Raw genomic sequence first — 20,000 nt, forward strand, 5'->3', positions numbered from 1 at the left:
GACGAGCGAGAGAATGAGCTGCTGGAAACGTCTTGATTTCTCTGTGCTTTTAGTAACATTGGTAGTACAAGTCATTTTAATTAGACATTTTATTAAACATTTTATTTTCAAACATCTACAAATAAATAGTTTGCATGATGTAATATAATATCAATAGCCTACTTATTTTTTCTATGTCAGTTTTGTTTAGTGTTTGTTGTTTTGTCAATTTCGCCAGAATGGAGCACAAGTAAAAATATAAATTCATTGATTATAGCACCAACTTATTTCCTGTAGACCTCATGGGCTAGAATGTAAATTCCAAGGCCGAGGCAGTGCAGCGCTCATGGCCATGGGGATCGCAGAAGAGCAGGCTGAGGAGTCGGTCACGGGCCTTTCTCGGACCTCACCAGTCAGTTCTATTGTTCTCACTCAGGATACAGAAACCCGATGTTAGAATTATCCAGCTCTGAGGAGTTAGATGTTCTAAGGATCGAAGTGGGGAAAATCTAGGACTCGCCAACTCTTTCCCCGCTTACGAGCAAATGAGGCGCAAAGAGAAGCAAGCTTGATGAGCGTTTCCTGCAATCTAGATCACAGCCTTCACGTTGGGCTCTGCCTTTCATTCCCTATTGCCACTCTGAAGTGTTGAGACCGTGGAAAAGGTCATTCTCGTCTAGGTTGTCTAGACCTGCATTATACAATTCCAACCATCATGGGTTTAAAAGAAACTGGCTATGGGGTGATGCCGCGGGTTGAGGAGACGTTAGCATCATATCTCTCATGCGTCATCCCTCAACGCTGCCCACCAAAACCTGTCGCACAACATCTGCATTGGGCAAGGCATATATGGTGGCGGGTCGAGCTGGTGCGTGCCTGCGTACGATGGGTATCATGCAGACATACCAGGCTGACCTCCTTAAAGATCTAGACGAGAGCGAGGAGGTCGGCCTGATGATATTAGAGAGCTTCGTCGTGCTGCAGACCTGTCTCTCCTGTCTCTCCTCTGCTACGGAGAGACATTTGTGTCTGAACTTACAGTACTGTCCACTGAAACTCATTGAGGTGGTGTGGACGATCGGCAACCCCGAGCAGGGTCAGGTGATGGAGCAAGGAAGGCATTATAGATCTCAGGAGACTCAATCGTTTACTGAGGAGATTCATGTTCAAGATGTGAACTATTCCGATTATCGTGAGTCAAATCAAGTCCGAGGACTGGTTTGCCACGATAGATCTAAAGGATGCGTATTTCCACATATCCATCCTTCCTCAATACAGGAAGTTCCTGAGGTTCCCTTTCAGGGGAACAGCGCATCAATACCGGGTTCTTCCGTTCAGCCTAGATTTATCTCCCCTCACATTAACGAAATGTATGGATGCATCACTGGCTCTGTTGAGACTCCAGGACATTCATAAACTTAATTACGTCAACGAATGGCTCATACTGGCCCAGTCGGAAGAGATGGGAGTTCAGCATTGAGTTCGGCAGTTCGGCATGTCGTTCTTCACTTGTGAAAAATATGATACACCGGTGTTTTGCCAGATGAGAAGTTTATCTATGTATTATCTTTTTACTTTTTAAATTCATTTTATAACTGTATCATATATCTCTTTTAATTTCTTTTATAACTGTTTTAATTTTCCTTGCTTTTATTTTGTGATTATTTTAATTAATTTCTGTAAAGCACTGTGAATTGCCATAGTGAATGAAATGTGCTATATAAATAAACTTGCCTTGCCTCCACCTGATAAGGTGCTTGGGATTGAGACTCAATGTTAAGAAAAGTTCACTATTTCCCTGGCAGAGAACTACGTTCCTGGGTGTAGTGTGGGACTCGACTACGATTCGGGCACAATTGTCTCCTGCTCATATCGAGACCATCTTGGCCACAGTCACCAACATCAAACTTGGCCAAACCATCACTGTCAAACACTTTGAAAAAAAGAGTGTTGAGGCTCAGAAAGTGCCATCATGTTCTAGTGCGAACAGACAATAAATCGGTGTGAGATCGCGCGCTCTGTGCAGACTGGCGAATCAGGTCCTTCTGTGATCCCAGGACAAGTCGCTTGAACATTCCTGGGGACTTAATTTTGGGAGCAGTCCTCCTGTCGAGGCAGGGGCTGAGCTGTTCTCTGCAGTTCTAGAGACGGTCCACCGGCATGGGGTCAGTCTACTCCTGATAGCCCCATTCTGGCTGGCCAGAGTCTGGTTCTCAGACATCATAGTGCTCCTAGCAGGCCCTCCATGGGGGATTCCCATCAGGAGGGACCTTGTCTCTCAAGCCAGAGGCTTAATACACCTCCCCCCGGTGCTGTGGAAGCTGTGGGTCTGTTCCCTGAGGGGGACCAGCTCTGAGGACCAGCAACTAAGGTTGTTTTTTTGACCATCTTAAGCCTTAGGGCTCCCTCCACGTGGAAACTGTACGCCTTAAAGTGGAAGGTAATCGCTTTATGGTGCAGAGAACGCCAGCTGGACCCAGTTATTCGCCCAGTGACTTCAGTGCTGGAGGACATTTCTTTGGGGGTCTTTCTCCACCGACACTTAAGGTTGACGTGGTGGCCATAGCCTTTAATGCCGTAGACTTTTATTTTCCATCTTTCTTTAAGTGGTGCGCCCTTGGGGAGACACCAATTGATTATTTGTTTCCTTCATTGCGCTCAGAAGATGAGGCCTGTTGTCCAGGTCAGGGTCCCTCCCATTTACGAGGTGTCTGAGAAGTTTCTATTGCAAAGAAACTATTGCATCCCTCAAGGACCTTCAGGCTCTCTCTGTTTCTCCCTGTTTGCTCCTGGGAGGGTCAAAGCCATCCTCCACCGTAGGCCAGGCTACGTGCCCAAGGAGCCTATGTATGAGCTCCTCTGGTTGGAGGAAGTCGGAGCAGCTATAGGTGTGTTTTGGGTCACTCAAAGCAGGCAAGATTGTGGAGCAGGGAGATTGTGGAGGCTATCTCTTCAGCGTATGTGGCACACAGTTTTCCCTCGCCTCTTCTGATAAGAGCCCACTCAACTAGAGGAGTGGCGTCCTCTATAGCCCTGCTATCAGGAGTTTCCCTCTAAGAGGTCTGTGATGCCGCTGGCTGGGCCCCCCCACACACCTTCATCAGACACTACAGCCTGGATCTGCCCTCCACGCCGGGTTCTCGAGTCCTCTCCTCCTGAGTTGTGCAAGACAAGCTTCACACCAGGACAGGCACTAGTCAGTGTGGCTCAGTGGGTATTTCGTTCCCCAAAGTGTCGTCTTTGAGGCAGCGCATGTTCCCTCCAAAGGGAAAGTCTCGGGTTACGACTGTATCCCTTATTCCCTGAGAAGGGAACGAGACACTGCGTCCCTTTGCCACACCTCCTGAGTAGGCTCTTGAGAACGACTTGCTTCGACCTATGAGAAGCTAACTCTGTTGTGTGCCGGCGTCCCTTTGTAGCTTCTGCATACGCCGTCACATGTAATGTCATGACTCAACGCCAATCAAGATTGGACTAGTTTTACAGGTTTTCCCCAAAGTTCTTTCTTTCTTTCTTTCTTTCTTTCTTTCTTTCTTTCTTTCTTTCTTTCTTTCTTTCTTTCTTTCTTTCTTTCTTTCCCACACTTTCTGCTGTAGCGGATGGGAAACAGGTGCTTGTCCTCTGGATGTGTAGCACATGAAGCTTGCCAACCTCGCCTCTGCTAATCAGGACTTCAGCTCGTTAGATCTTTGAGAAAACATGAGCTTTTACAGCAGGACTGACGATGGCCGCTCAGATCAATGAAACTTGTACTGTTGTGATTGTGAACAGTGCTGGAGTTCTGGTGTTGTGTTTCTGTGTGTTGTGTGGATCTGTGTGTATGTACTGTGATTTACAGCTGCGGTGGCTGAGTTTCGACATTCATTTCATAATCAGTTTCAGGCTGATTAAACTCTGGGAGAAATGAGTGCATGACCTCTCTCTCTCTCTCTCTCTCTCTCTCTCTCTCTCTCTCTCTCTCTCTCTCTCTCTCTCTCTCCAGGGCTCGATCCAGCAGCTGGTTCTGACGGCCGATCCCACGGCACCGAATGAGCAGTGTGAGGAGGACGAGCCTTACGTGAGTCTTGTGTCGTCTTTCCATCAATATGTCAAATATAATATATGAATGTGGCACAAAATGAGGCCTTTTTTATAATAACTTGAGTAACACAATTGTATCAATATCAATACAGAACACAAAATGAAAATCTAAATGATATCACTTCCTGGGTGTCACTATTTTAGGGAATGTCACATTTGTTTTAACCAAGTTGAATGTAAAATGAGATGCAGCGAAATATTTTTCTGTCTTTTTTTTGTTTTTGTTTTTACTTCAATGAATTGAATACCATTTCAACAGATTTGACCAGAATTATAAAATATAATGAAAAGTTTGGGGTGAGTAAATAAAAAGAATTCATCAAGGACGTATTAAATTGATGAAAAGTGACAGTAAAGTCATTTATAATGTTACAAAAGATTCTATTTCAAATAAACGCTGTTCTTTTGACTTTTCTATCTATCAAATAGAATCCTGAAAAATAAAATATATGACGGTTTCCACAGAAACCTGAAGCAGCACAACTGTTTTCCACATTGATCATAATCATAAATGTTTCGTGATCATCAAATCATCATATTAGAGTGATTTCTGAAGGATCATGTGACACTGAAGACTGGAGTAATGATGCTGAAAATTCAGCTTTGATCACAGGAATAAATTACACTTTACTGTATATATTCACAGAGAAAACAGCTGATTTACATTGGAATAATATTTCACTGTTTTTACTGTATTTTTGATCAAGTAAATGCAGCTTTGGTGAGCAGAAAAGAAAAACGTTTCATTTTAATTATTGTTATGGTGGGGTGGATCAAAATATAGGAAGGTTACAGACATTTGATTTGTTCAAAACTACTGTACCGATCTTTTATGCTAGATTAATTAAATGTTAGAGAAGGGTTAATCTAACACTTTAAATAGTTTGATTTAAATGGTTTGGACTGTGTGTCTCTAAAGCTTCAAAAGCTTTTCCAAACCCAAACCTCTTTATCCTGTACAGTAGAAGTGTCAGGGAGTGTGTGATGATGTCACACTGTGAGTTTACAGTGGAGTGACAGCGCCGCCCTGTGGCTGAAGTGGAACACTGCGGATGTGTGTTAAACTGCTGGAAAGCTATCTTTAATCATGGACTTGGAAACCTGAAATGAATCACTTTTAAACTGCGTCTCAATGCTCTTTCAGGCGTCAGGTTACGGAAGCGGTTATGGGATCTACGACGACACGGAGACTGGCGACGAAGTGAAGAAAGTGCATGAAGAGAGAGAATATACCATGGTGAGTGACAGCAGCGTTTGATGGATTTCCTTGAAGTCAAATCCAGTTATCTTTTATATCAAAGTATAATGTTTTACAGTTTTTCTCAATTGTTTACACACAAATACTGGTACTTGAGACACAATGACCACAACATGTAACTCATTCACCAACCCCCTGAACCAATCCTGGGTTGGGATGTACACTGTGTACACTGTTTTTTGTGGGAAAAATAAAATGTATTTGTTACCGTGTATTTGTGTGTTCTGAGTATAAAAACAATATTCTCAAATATTTTACAACACACTTATGTATGTACTGTCTGTAGTAAGTGTAACACTGAACAAAAAAAAAAGGCCTAAGTCATTATGATGAATGGAGAAGAAGTGTTTTACATTGAGCACATCAGTGTTCAGCTGGTTCTTATAAATGTCTATTCATATGATGGTTTGTGTGTGTCATTTGTAAACAAAATACCATTTTGAACATTGTTTTGAATGTAAAGTTTCATTTTGCAGGAGAATTGAGGGGTTTTGCCCATTGTGTGTGTTTTTTTTTATTTGTGTGTAGAGTTCTGAGAATATGAGGCATGCTTTCAGAAAATGTGTGTAAACAATCGAGAAAAACTGTAAGAGGACAGGCCTGATTTCCCATGTCCTTCAAAGCTATTGCAGTTCTGCTGGCATCACTCACACACACACACAAACACACACACTCACTCACTCACTCACTCTCTCTCTCTCTCTCTCTCACTCACACACACACACACACACACACACACACACACACACACACACACATGTCTGGTTCGCTATCTTTGTGGGGACTCTCCAAATACATAATGGTTTTTCCCTAACCCAAACCCGACCCCTAAACCTACCCATCACACACTTCCTTCAAAGCTATTGCAGTTCTGCTGGCATCACACACACACACACACACACACACACACACACACACACATCACAAACAGGCGCACATATCTTTATGAGGACTCTCCATAGACGTAATGGTTTTTATACAGTACAAACTGTATATTCTGTCCCCTTACACTAACCCTACCCCTAAACCTACCCATCACAGAAAACTTTCTGCATTTTTACATTTTCAAAAAAATATCATTTAGTATGTTTATTAACCCATTTCCCTCATGGGGACCGCTGGCTGGTCCCCACAATGGAGGTGATCTCAGGTTTTACTATCCTTGTGGGGCCATTTGGTTCCCACAATGTAATATAAACAAAAACACACACACACACACACACACACACTCTGTCCAGCAGGGGGAGACAGATTCAACCAAACACTATCACAGAAGCTGTGGGGAAAGGGAAATCTCATCTAATGCTGAGTGATTATTACGCATTGATTGACCCTTTTTGATCACAGCAGAAAGCTGTATTAGTTTACGTACAGCAGAACCACTGGACGACTGTTGCTAAAAACATTCCAATTCATAAGAACTTTTTATTGGGCCAAAACTCACATGATATCCTTCAGAGGAGAAATTGTTTATTTTTATTTATTTATTGTATTACTTTTTTATGATATAATTTAGATACGCTACTATTTATCTTTAAAAGCCACAAGATCTTGATTCCACAGGGTCTTTAACTGTGTGTGTGTGATGGACTGGTTCACTGCTGTGATTGTGAGACTGTGTTTACTGTTGTTTGAGGTTGAGCCGGTGAGAGCGCCACCTACTGATCCTCCCTCGCTCCACACACACACGGATGATCCTCCCTCGCTCCACACACACACGGATGATGAAGACTGGGCAGAAAGCTCTGGAGACCACATGATTATTAACACTCCCAAAGGTAAACGTTCAAGCTTTTCAAGACATTTTCATCTCATTTTCAGTGTTCCCTTTCTTTCATGTATTGTTTTAATCCACAACAACCTTATCTAATTTTTCACCCGTCATATTTGAGCAATTATGTGTTATTCACCAGACCATATTTTAGTTTACATCACAAGCATTCACAGAGGCCGCAGATCATTTGATTTGTTTATGCAGATTTTGTATATGCTACTACTGCAAAATCACAGCTGTATTTATTATATTTAATTTTTTCAAGATATCTGTTTGTGTTTTCAGAGCCCATCAGATCGGAGGGAGCCTCTCAGGACAGAAATGTGAGTGACAGAGTTATTCTCTTGTCTTCCACTCTTTCTCTCTGATAATAACCGCTGAGTGTTTCACAGGTCATCACCATGCAGAAAGGAGAGAAAGGAGATCGAGGTCCACCCGGAGCGCCCGGAGGGCCTGGATCACCTGTGGGATCGGGAGAACCAGGGCCCCGGGGCCCTCAGGGGCCGGCAGGAGCTCCAGGAGCCGACGGACAGACGGTGAGTGACCCTGGAAAATACAGCGCTCATCTTAACTAACTTTACTTGAGAAAAAAATTATTACTTATATCTACAATATCATTCAAAAGTTTGGGGTCGGTAAAATTTGTTTCTGAAAGAGTCTCTTCTGCTCACCTAAACTGCATTTATTTAAACAAAAATACAGTAAATACAGTGAAATATTATTACAATGTAAAACATCTCAGGTTACGTATGCAACCCTGGTTCCCTGAAGAGGGAATGAGACGCTGCGTCGAGACACTGTGGGAACAATATACCCACAAAGCCATAATAACCAATGCATGTCTGTGTGAAAGTATTGTGCACACTAAGAAAGCCCTAACAGGGCATAGCAGATTAAAGGTTGTATCAGCGATTTCAGGCCCAAACATAAATTATCACATTCATCTAATCTTTCCTAACGATCCGCTAGCTGCCCCACCGATAGGGGGGGTGTTGTGAGGTTTTGCGCTCGTGCACGGCTGCCTATGACGGCTGCCTGCGAAAACCTCACAACACCCCCCCCCTGTCGGTGATTGGTTGGAACACTATTTATTTTGGTTTTGAGTGGTGGTGAAACCAACTGTTTTTGTGTGCAGATTTCAGAGCCTACAGAGATGTGTTTTTTTGACGGCATGGGGCGGGCAGCTAGCGGATCGTTAGGAAAGATTAGATGAATGTGATCATTTATGTTTGGGCCTGAAATCGCTGATACAACCTTTAAGTTTCTCCTGATCTGATGATAAGAAAGGTTGAGGACAGAAGGCTGCAGCATAATGGGACCCACAACATTAGTAGGGACCTTAGGAACATAATCCGGCCTAGGGTGAAGGAAGGCTTTCACCAAACCAGGTGCAAATTCCAGGAACGAAGGAGCAACCGACAAGGCTTGCAAGTCTCCAATTCTCTTGATGGAAGAAATAGCAAGGAGAAATAAAGTTTTCAGTGTAAGGAACTTTTCTGAACCCTCTTCAATTGGCTCGAAGGGAGCCAAAGCCAGGCCTTCAAGTACAAAGGCCAAATCCCAAGCCGGTGCTCTAGTGTACAGTGCAGGGCTCAGCCTCAGAGTGCCACGAAGAAAACGAGTAATGAGAAGATCTCTACCCAATGATGCAGATATAGCCGCCACATACACCTTTAAGGTGGAAGGGGATAATCCCGCAGAGAAACATTCTTGCAAATAATCAAGTACTGAACCAACAGGGCAGTTAACTGGATTCAGTGGCGTTCTACACACCAAGAAGAGAACAGTCTCCACTTCAGTGCATACAGCCTTCTCGTGGAGGGAGCTCTGGACTGGAGTATGATCTCAGCGACCTCGGTCGAGAGACCCGATTCTATGAGCTGGGCCCCCTCGGGCCGGGCCCACAGTTTCCACAACTCCTGGGCGAGGGTGATGAATCATGCCCCCTGCTTGGGACAATAGGTCCCTCCTGATCGGAATCTCCATCAGAGAGCTGTCTAGAAGGGACACCAGGTCTCTCCAGAACTCCCAAGAGTCAAGTCAAGTCAAGTCACCTTCTTTTATATAGCATTTTTAACAATATATATTGTTTTAAAGCAGCTTTACAGTGATAATAGGAAATTAAAGTAACAGTGATTGTTCTGGCTTTACAGCAGCTCTAGAATAAAGCTATTGTCCAGCTAAAGTTAGTTTTGATTGATTCACTTCCGATGCAAAGATCATTAGTTATTAACTTAGGGGCCGCTAACACAACACCGTTCTAACAGAAAACCCTGCAGAGGGAGCAGAGATATCGGAGGAAAGGTGTACAGGTATAGCCTCCCCCAGGGGAGCTGGATGCGTGAGGGAGAACCACATGGGACAGTGAGTTGTCTCTGAAGTTGCAAATAGGTCGACTTATGCTTGACCGAATTTCTCCCATATGAGATCCACCGCCTCGGGGTGAAGTCTCCATTCCCCGGGCCTCAGCCCCTGTCTCGACAGGATATCTACTCCCTGGTTTTGATGCCCCAGGATATATACTGCCCTGAGAGACAGTAATTCCCCTTGGGGCCATAGGAGGATCTGTTGAGCCAGTTCGCATAGGTGACATGACCTCAGACCCCCCTGATGATGTAAGAGACCACCCATGTGTGGTCCGTGCGGACAAGCACATGAGGGCCCCTCAGGTCTGGAAGGAAGTATTTGAGAGCTTGAAACACCGCCATCATTTCTAACCGATTTATGTGCCAATAAAGTAAATGTTCTTGCCACAGACCTTTTGCAGAGTGACCACTCATGATCGCCCCCCAACCTGTGAGGGAAGTATCCGTCGTTAGCGTTACGCGATGACAAAAGGCCTCCAGCACTGGGCCTTGGGCGAGGAAACCGCGTGACCTTGATCATGCGAAACGGATTTCCCTAACCCTCGGAGAAAACCCCTTGGTTCTGAGCCCCGGTAAGGGGCCCGTCTTTTATTAGTAGCCCCGTACTGGCCGGCCTGAGTTTGATTCTCAGACCTGGTGTCCCTTCTAGATGGCTCTCCGATGGAGATTCCGTTCAGGAGTGACCTATTGTCCAAAGTTGAGCCTCAACCCCAACTTTCTTATGTGAAACAGAATGACATCTCGATGCTGAACTGCCATCTGCTCGGATTGAGCAAAAATCCACCAGTCGTCGATATAATTCAACATGCGAATGCCCTGGAGTCTCAGTAGAGCCAGAGCTGCATCCACACATTTCGTGAAAGTGCTGGGTGATAAACCTAGGCCATAGGGAAGAACACAAACTTGAGTTTCTGCGGTTTAGTTGCGGTTTAGTTTGGCGCAAGTCTAGAATAGGAAGCAACCCTCCATCCTTCTTTGGAACAATGAAGTAACGGCTGTAAAACCCTGACTCCCTGCTGGGAGGAGGAACCCTTTCTATAGCCCTCTTTCGTAGAGGCTCCATAACCAGTGCCTGCTCGGGGTCCACCACCGTAGGGAGGACGAGAACCTGAATTTCTGAATTCTGTAACCCATTTCTATAGTAAGCAGGACCCAACAAGATATATTTGGCAGTAGCTTCCACGCTACCAGAAAATCTACTAAGGGGACCACTCTCTCGAGTCTGGCCTCTGGTATTGGTCGAACAGCCACTTCGGTGCCCTGTAACGGCGAACCGGCAGGGAACAACTGAACTGACTGTTCTACGACCCTCCTCGAAGGATCGTTGGGGAACGCTGACACCTCGGTGCCCTGAAGTGGATGGATACGAGGCTTGTACACAAACATCTGCTATACATTTTTTTGTGTTGTGGCTGTGTTGTGGCTGTGTAGTGTAGCAAACCTGTTATAGTTGTGTTTTAGCAGGCATTGGTCATGAAAGAGTAGTTTGATGGCATTACAGCATGTTGAAGCTTTGTAGATCCGGTGCTTAAAGCCACAAATGTCCGTCATAAGCAGATGTTCAGTCTGTCACACACACAATCACACACTTCTTCCCGATTCCATATAACGCTTCATATTCTTCATGAGCTGAACACACTGGAGAATGGAGATGAATGCTGTATTAAAGCTGTTTTTGTCTTTCAGGGACATCCAGGGAAAGACGGAGCCGCTGTAAGTATCTTCTGATCGGATACCTACCATAGAGTTATGAATTACAAAACAATTAGATGTCAAAAATGGAAAAGGAATAACGAGCATTTATTATCGATATACTAAATGCTGTTGCTGTTGCCCTGGTTTTTCCTTTGAACGAAACCAACATGAATGAATTTGAACTTTGTTCTGTTCCTTTTCCATCACATGCAGGGAGAGGTTGGACCTCCGGGATTCCCGGGCCTTCGTGGAGATCCGGGTCCCAAAGGTGACAAGGTACGACACACGTTTGCTTAACAAACCTATAAGTGCCAGAAGTACAAACTCCATTCATTTTCTCCATGATAATGTATAAATCTTGAAAGACAGCCAGGGCGGCAGTGGCTCAGTGGTTCATGTAGGTTGTCTACAAACCGAAAGGTTGGTGGTTCAATCCCCGGTTCCACTTGACCAAGTGTCGAGGTGTCCATGAGCAAGACACCTAACCCCAGCTGCTCCCGACGAGCTGGATCGCGCCTTGCATGGCTGACACCGCCATCGGTGTATGAATGGGTGAATGTGAGGCAATTTGGTGGCCATAGGTCTGTGAAAGCGCTATATAAAATGCAGTCCATTTACCATTTAAATAATCGTCTTGAGCAGCTGAATTTGAAATTTCATTCTCAAAACACTTATATAAAATCCGAACGGGATGAATAAAGGAATGTTTTGCTGAAACTCTGTTGAACACTTTTGACTGCTGACCTGATGATTTTAGACCAATCACAGCAAACTCTCCCCTGTTTCCACTCATTGCTTGTTCACTAGGGCGATCCAGGTGTGGGCATCACAGGGCCTCCAGGACCTCCGGGGCCGCCAGGACGTCCAGGGGCGTTTAAGTATCCAGTATGTGCATGATTATGTACACGTTTATATAATTATGTATATCACTGAATAACTCTATAACAGCATAAGCTCACTGAGGCTTTCTCTCGTGCAGGACGGCACTGACGGCTCGGGCTCCAGTTATGTGGACTTGGACAGTGACACAGAGGTGATACGGGTGAGTTATAGTCCTGTTGTAATGAAGTTGTCTTTGCTGATGTGACCTCTTGATTCCTGGGTTGAAATAATCAAAGGAGATGGATTCCATGCGGAATGAACGTCTATAAGTCAACGCTTAAAATGACGACATAAAATGATTTAACACTGAACAGAATGAAACATGAGGTAGTCATTATATAAATGTGTTAGATATGAATTGCAAGACAGCAAATTAGATTAATATCCTTGTTTTGCTGGATTCCCACCAGGGTCCTCCAGGGCCTCCGGGTCCTCCTGGTCCTCCTGGTCCTTCTGTCGGAGCTCATCCAGGGCCAGTCGGGCCCCCCGGGGCTCCTGGGAAAGATGGGGAGACGGGTAAACCGGGACTACCGGTGAGTAAAGGATCTTGTAATGCGCTGCATCACAGAAATAACAACCAATGGGATTTAAACAAACCAAAGTTCACTATAACATGAATGTTCTGTTATTATTTACTCATCCACACGCCTCACGAATAAACAGATTGATTTTATTTTTCCTATGCAAAAATGAAGGCAGACACTGTCTAAAAATGAAACAAAAAAATCCACCTAAAAGTAGTCGGTACACATTATTTTTGTATTCAAAGACTTCTGAAGCCGTAAAAGAGTCTTAAAGGGTATCTTATGAATATACACTACTTTCGGTAAAAAAACAACTTTTTATTCCTCAAGGATGCATTAAATTGATCTTTTATTTCAAGGCCAACACGTGCGCCCTGTGTTACAGGTGATTGAGGACTGGGTTAGTGGGTCTGGATCTGAGTTTGGGTCTGGATCTAAGTTTGGGTCTGGATCTAAGTTTGGGTCTGGATCTGACTTTGGGTCTGGATCTGACTTTGGGTCTGGATCTGAGTTTGGGTCTGGATCTGAGTTTGGGTCTGGATCTGAGTTTGGGTCTGGATCTGACTTTGGGTCTGGATCTGAGTTTGGGTCTGGATCTGAGTTTGGGTCTGGATCTGAGTTTGGGTCTGGATCTGAGCCGGTCTCAGCTGAGGTAGAGCTCTTGGTCCCAGATGGTAAACTCAAACCATGGGCCAGAAAGGCAGTTATTTCCTCCCATCATGTTCCATACACACATAAATCTCAACACACACCCAAACGCTTTTGCTTTCATCATACTCACCCTTCTGAACAGAGAATCACCTCACAATGAAGTGTTTATGTGAGGAAGTGTCATGTGAAAATGTGTTTGTCATGATGCAGCTTTTATCCAACTTTTACATGCTATAGTTTTTAGCAAAGCACTAGACTTCATTATCCAGATCAGGAAAAAGTAGTTTCCTTTCGAGGGAACTCACGCTGCGTCACTCAGGACACTCTGGGAATCCCTTCATCAGCGCTCCTGAAGCACTTGTGCAACTTAGTCCAAATTTTAATTGGTGCAACGTCATCCCATGACACGTGTTCGAGATGCTGACGATCCCTCTTATCGTGCGCCAAATCAAGTCTGAGGACTCCCTCCATGGGAGATTCCCGTCAGGAGGGACCTCCTAACACAGGCCGGGGCGCGATATTACACCCCCGGCTGGAGATGTGGAAATTATGGGTCTGGCCCCTGAGAGGGATCAGTTCCTGAACGCTGTCCCTCTACTGAGGTAGTAGAGACCATCCTAAATTCTAGAGCTCCCTCCACAAGCAAACTTTATTCTTTGAAGTGGAGGGTATTCACTTCATAGTGTAGAGAGCACCAAGTGGACCCAGTTAACTGCCCAGTGTCTCCAGTGCTGGAGTTTCTGCAGGGTCGTTTTTCTGCCAGCCTCTCCCCTCTGCACTTGAGGTGTATGCGATGGCGGAGACTGACTTCCATGTCCCCCTGGATGGCAGTTCGCTGGGAAGGCATCATCTTATTACACGTTTCCTCCGTGGTACTCTGAGGATGAGGCCTCCGGCCTATCGTATATATATCGTTCCCCAGAGTGTTGTCAGTGACGCAGTGCGAGCTCCCTCAAAAGGGAACGTCTCAGGTTACCCGTGTAACTATGCTTCCCTGAGAAGGGAGCGAGACGCCGTGTCCCTTTGCCATGCTTCCTGAATCCCTTCTCAGGGAACCATAGTTACACGGGTAACCTGAGGAGTTTTTGGATGGATGGTTGCCAGGGTGTTACTATGCTATATATATAATGGAAATGTAATTTTGAGAAGATTACATTGTTTTGAATGAAATCAGAGCATTTAGATCATGAAATCACAGTGCTCTTGAACACAGATACTGTTCATTTGCTGATCACTTAATTAAAGGCCTTCAGATGCTTTGGCATTGCCATTCCAGGGTTATTACAGTTCTGTGAAACATGACATTACACAGTTATCCAGACCTCCAGATTGATGTAATTGTTCCCAAATGTTTTGTCTTGGGTGAAAATCAGATAGCGTATTAATCCAATAAAGTTTTCAGATGAACACTGGCCCGTAAAGCCGTGAATCAAGCACAGATCAGCAGGAGCGTGATGGACTAATATTCATTTCTTCTGCATCAAATCGTGGAACATGAACGCTTCCGTTACGATGGGGGAAACTGCCTTTTGAAACGCGGCCTAACCTTACACTTCAACTAACTCCCGTCTCCGGCTTAAAGCCACAGCTTGTGTTAACCCTGCGATGACATATCATCCTGACAGTGTTCAGCATGAGTGAAGAAATGACAGCGGGATTTGAGAAGTGTGAAAACACTCTTCAGATTGCTGTTAGATCTGTTCTTAGTGTGTGTGTGTTTGGGGTCCTAATGTGCTGATTTCTGTCGCTTTAGGGAGCTAATGGACGAGACGGTGAACCTGGGAAGGACGGAGAAAAAGGGCAAACGGTAAGATGTTTTTTATACTGTAGTAAATATGGCAAGGTTATAACCTACGTTTTTTTGCATTTGTCTTTACCACTGTTTGTTGATTTTAGTCATTATTTATTATTCTGTATTTTCTGTAATTCTCTCTAGGCATCTTTGAAAATGTAGTTTTATGATTATTATATGCATAAAATTTGAGTGGTCCGATTATGACCTTCCACAGATAATTTCTGTTTAAACTAAAAATGCCGTCATGTGCCGTTCCACACTGTGGAGGAGCTGCTTTCTAGACGGGGTTGTGAACACGTCTTGTGTTTTTTGGCAGGGTGAAGCAGGTTTACCTGGAATCATCGGACCGAAGGTAATTTCCTTTAGATGATCGTGATCAGATCCGCAGTGTTGGGGAAGATGTTTGGCCCAGTGAGTGTGACGTCAGAGCTGCTGTGTGTGTGTGTGTGTGTGTGTGTCCCTCAGGGAGATCCAGGGGTCCCGGGACAGCGAGGGCCTGAGGGAGCTGAGGGCCCCCCCGGACCCCCCGGACCCCCCGGACCAGCGGGAAAACCCTTCAGCTTCGACATGATGGTGTGTTTCTCTGACCTTCAGCCCTTCTGAGTCTGTATATTTAGCTGCTTAAAATCGAGGGAAGGGTTAAGAATATGCATGCATGTGTTTATTTGTTTGTTTGTTTGTTTATTTTACTAATTTATTTATTTGTTTTTTAAAATGTATTTATTTATGTTTTAATTATTTTTTTCTTTATTTTACTTATTTTTTTAACTTGATTATTTATTTTTTATTTTTTAACTTTTTTATTGTTCATTCTTTTATGTATTTATCCTTTTATTATTTATGAATCATTCATTATTTTAGTTATTTATTCATTAATGTATTCTTTGTTATTTATTATTTTATTTTATTTAATTTATTTATATATTTTTTTTTTATTCTTTTTAAAATTATTTTTCTTTTTTTCTTTTATTTATTAAGTTATTACTTATTTATTCTTTGTTTACATGTGAGTGCTGGATGTTTTGTTAAAGAAGTAGAACTTTGTATTTGTTCACAAAAAAGGAAAGGGAATTTCTGTGGATTTAGTCGTTGAATTGAGCCGTTAGAAAACTGTTTTTTGGTCATATTGGTTCATATTTTGGTCATAAAACAGTGTTTTTGGTCATACTTCTGCTGGTTTTATTCAGGATCTGGAGGGCTCAGGCCTGGATGGAAACGCTGGCTTCAGACCTGTGCTGCCCAGAGGACCACCCGTACGTACATTTACACTCTCGGAGTGTTTTCTGTGTGTTTGAGCCGAACAACAGCTCATTCTCATGCATGTTCTGTCCCTCAGGGTCTTCCCGGGATCCCCGGACCGCCCGGACCACAGGTAGAGTTACTAATGCAGATCTGCACTAAAACTAATCATGATCGGTCAATACTCTTGAAAACTGTGTTATGGCATCTGCCATGTGATTTTACCCATCATTCCCAGGGTTCTTATACATTTAGGGAATGCATATCTGTCTTATAACCCTTCATTAGAGTCAGATGTGCAAAACCATTAAACTCTGATTAAATGAACACAACTCTACACTTTTAGGGGAAGGACGGAGCCGACGGCCCTCCGGGTGTTTCAGTGAAGGTCTGTTCTCCTCACACACAAAAACATCATCACGTTCATACACACACTTCCACAACTGTTTCCATTCCCGCTTTCCAAAGGGAGCCTGCTGTTCCCAGCCATGTGTTCCCCATTATCCTCCAGTGTTCTTCAACACATGTGTGAGGGTCAGTGGAATCAAGGCATCGCCGGCTTTGAACCCCTTCTTCTGAGAGTAGAACACACTTTATAATGGCTTTATATTACATCACACACAAAACTGCAGAAGTTGGATTCAGGAATTGATCAGTGAAATAAGATTCCACTCAATAAATTGCTCCCATGATACGCCATTAATTTAGCATCACAAATTCATAGAAGTTCTGCGCAGGAGAACTACGTCATATATAATGTTTTATATATTATATAAATATTATAAGACTTCTGATACGTGTTAGTACCACACAGACATTCATTTAAAGGACAAATCCAGTGAAAAATGAACCTAGGGGTAATTAACACATGGTTACTGAGTCGATCGTTCCCTGCGATGCGTTTTCATGAAAATCGAATGTATAGAGTTTTATCTTTAAAAACAGATTAGCTCATAACACTAGTATATGGGGCACAGAGTAAGTAAAAATAAATCGCTAGTTAATACCACTAACAAGGCTCAAAATAGCCTCACACTAACACGGTAGCATAATGAGGGTCCCTACATGCAAACCGAAGCATTGAGAACTTTGTAAGTGTACAGACAGTTTAATAAGAAGATACTTTATAAAGACAGTACATTACGCGTTTACATGCAGGAGCCATCTTGGAAAACAGTCTCGACTAATCGAGTCACGAACGCCGTCGATAGGATAGCTGGTCGATAGGAATTACGTTTGTGAAATCTAACGTAGCACGGCGTTCGTGGCTCGATTAGTCGAGACTGTTTTCCAAGATGGCTCCTGCATGTCAACGCGTAATGTACTGTCTTTATAAAGTATCTTCTTATTAAACTGTCTGTACACTTACAAAGTTCTCAATGCTTCGGTTTGCATGTAGGGACCCTCATTATGTTACTGTGTTAGTGTGAGGCTATTTTGAGCCTTGTTAGTGGTATTAACTAGCGATTTACTTTTACTTACACTGTGCCCCATATACTACTGCTATGAGCTAATCTGTTTTTAAAGATAAAACTCTATACATTCGATTTTCATGAAAATGCATCGCAGGGAACGATTGACTCGGTAACCATGTGTTAATTACCCCTAGGTTCATTTTTCACTGGATTTGTCCTTTAACATGATTTAACATTTAAAGCTTGTAAGGCTGCGTGATCATTTCTCCTCCACTCCACTAGGGGGAGCCGGGTGCCGGAGGAGCCGATGGACAGCCCGGGTCGCCTGGACACCCTGGGCTACAAGTACATTTACAAAACAGAACACGCTATATACATTTGTGCAATCTATTCATTCTTTTCCCATCAACTTATATATCCTTTTTATAAAAAAATAAAATAAAAAAAAACATCTAGAAAATTTGATTCTAATTAGCTATTTTTTCTTTTTCCAGGGGGAAAGGGGAGCGAAAGGTGATCCGGGTCAGAAGGTTTGTAGCTAATTCTGCTTTGAGCCGTATCTCTCTCAGAGCCTCCGCGTCTGATGCTAATGGTGGAGGTGTGTGTTTCAGGGAGAGAGCGGCCGGGACGGAGTGAGCTTGCCTGGCCCTCCAGGGCCTCCCGGGCCCCCGGGACCCGCCATCAGCCTGCATGAGGCGAGCACTTTAATGCCTGCGCTTATCTACAGGTCACACTGTCATCTGACAGGGCTGGGTGTTAATACACTGAACTCTTTCTCACCCTCAGCTAATGCTCAACGACACTGAAGGAGTCTTCAACCTCTCAGGGGTTCTGGAAGGTCCATCGGTAAGAAGCTTCCACAACTCCCTCGCCTCTCGTCCACTGCGTCCGCAGAGCTCGAGCACCCTTCAAAACAGAACATCTTCTTGTTTAGTCATATTTATACGGTGACCCTGAAGTGCAAATGAAAATCACAAATCAGAAAAGACAACATTGAATCAGAAAAGAAAACAAATCAATTGAATAAAAATGCAACATTGAATCGAAAGACAATAGTTAATCAGACAACAGCGAATCAGAAGACGCACACATGATATGAGTATATCTATAATCAGTAGATGCACACATGATATGAGTATATCTATAATCAGTAGATGCACACATGATATGAGTATATCTATAATCAGAAGACGCACACATGATATGAGTATATCTATAATCAGAAGACGCACACATGATATGAGTATATCTATAATCAGAAGACGCACACATGATATGAGTATATCTATAATCAGAAGACGCACACATGATATGAGTATATCTATAATCAGAAGACGCACACATGATATGAGTATATCTATAATCAGAAGACGCACACATGATATGAGTATATCTATAATCAGAAGACGCACACATGATATGAGTATATCTATAATCAGAAGATGCACACATGATATGAGTATATCTATAATCAGAAGACGCACACATGATATGAGTATATCTATAATCAGAAGACGCACACATGATATGAGTATATCTATAATCAGAAGACGCACACATGATATGAGTATATCTATAATCAGAAGACATCAGTAGACGCACACATGATATGAGTATATCTATAATCAGAAGACGCACACATGATATGAGTATATCTATAATCAGAAGACGCACACATGATATGAGTATATCTATAATCAGAAGACGCACACATGATATGAGTATATCTATAATCAGAAGATGCACACATGATATGAGTATATCTATAATCAGAAGACGCACACATGATATGAGTATATCTATAATCAGAAGACGCACACATGATATGAGTATATCTATAATCAGAAGACATCAGTAGACGCACACATGATATGAGTATATCTATAATCAGAAGACGCACACATGATATGAGTATATCTATAATCAGAAGACGCACACATGATATGAGTATATCTATAATCAGAAGATGCACACATGATATGAGTATATCTATAATCAGAAGATGCACACATGATATGAGTATATCTATAATCAGAAGATGCACACATGATATGAGTATATCTATAATCAGAAGACGCACACATGATATGAGTATATCTATAATCAGAAGACGCACACATGATATGAGTATATCTATAATCAGTAGATGCACACATGATATGAGTATATCTATAATCAGAAGACGCACACATGATATGAGTATATCTATAATCAGTAGATGCACACATGATATGAGTATATCTATAATCAGAAGACGCACACATGATATGTGAGTATATCTATAATCAGAAGACGCACACATGATATGAGTATATCTATCAGTGACTAAATTCAATGCATGC

The 20,000-nt window shown here is 43.0% G+C and overlaps 1 protein-coding gene across 3 annotated transcripts in view; it reads left to right on the forward strand.

Annotated features, from left to right (window-relative positions):
- Window positions 1–20,000, forward strand: part of col15a1a (collagen, type XV, alpha 1a) — an 88,342-nt gene that overhangs the window by 39,472 nt on the left and 28,870 nt on the right. For all 3 annotated transcript variants that reach the window (XM_084102908.1, XM_084102906.1, XM_084102907.1), the window contains exons 4-23: window positions 3,962–4,036; window positions 5,204–5,296; window positions 6,954–7,095; window positions 7,377–7,414; window positions 7,484–7,627; window positions 11,144–11,170; window positions 11,366–11,428; window positions 11,960–12,037; window positions 12,132–12,194; window positions 12,445–12,567; window positions 14,963–15,016; window positions 15,321–15,356; window positions 15,470–15,577; window positions 16,192–16,257; window positions 16,341–16,376; window positions 16,590–16,631; window positions 17,941–18,003; window positions 18,153–18,188; window positions 18,270–18,353; window positions 18,445–18,504. In XM_084102908.1, the coding sequence (XP_083959034.1) occupies window positions 3,962–4,036; window positions 5,204–5,296; window positions 6,954–7,095; window positions 7,377–7,414; window positions 7,484–7,627; window positions 11,144–11,170; window positions 11,366–11,428; window positions 11,960–12,037; window positions 12,132–12,194; window positions 12,445–12,567; window positions 14,963–15,016; window positions 15,321–15,356; window positions 15,470–15,577; window positions 16,192–16,257; window positions 16,341–16,376; window positions 16,590–16,631; window positions 17,941–18,003; window positions 18,153–18,188; window positions 18,270–18,353; window positions 18,445–18,504 (1,431 nt within the window). The remainder of the gene's footprint in view (window positions 1–3,961; window positions 4,037–5,203; window positions 5,297–6,953; window positions 7,096–7,376; window positions 7,415–7,483; window positions 7,628–11,143; window positions 11,171–11,365; window positions 11,429–11,959; window positions 12,038–12,131; window positions 12,195–12,444; window positions 12,568–14,962; window positions 15,017–15,320; window positions 15,357–15,469; window positions 15,578–16,191; window positions 16,258–16,340; window positions 16,377–16,589; window positions 16,632–17,940; window positions 18,004–18,152; window positions 18,189–18,269; window positions 18,354–18,444; window positions 18,505–20,000) is intronic.

This window comes from Abramis brama (assembly GCF_963993115.1).
Source record: "Abramis brama genome assembly, chromosome: 24".
Classification (NCBI taxonomy): domain Eukaryota; kingdom Metazoa; phylum Chordata; class Actinopteri; order Cypriniformes; family Leuciscidae; genus Abramis; species Abramis brama.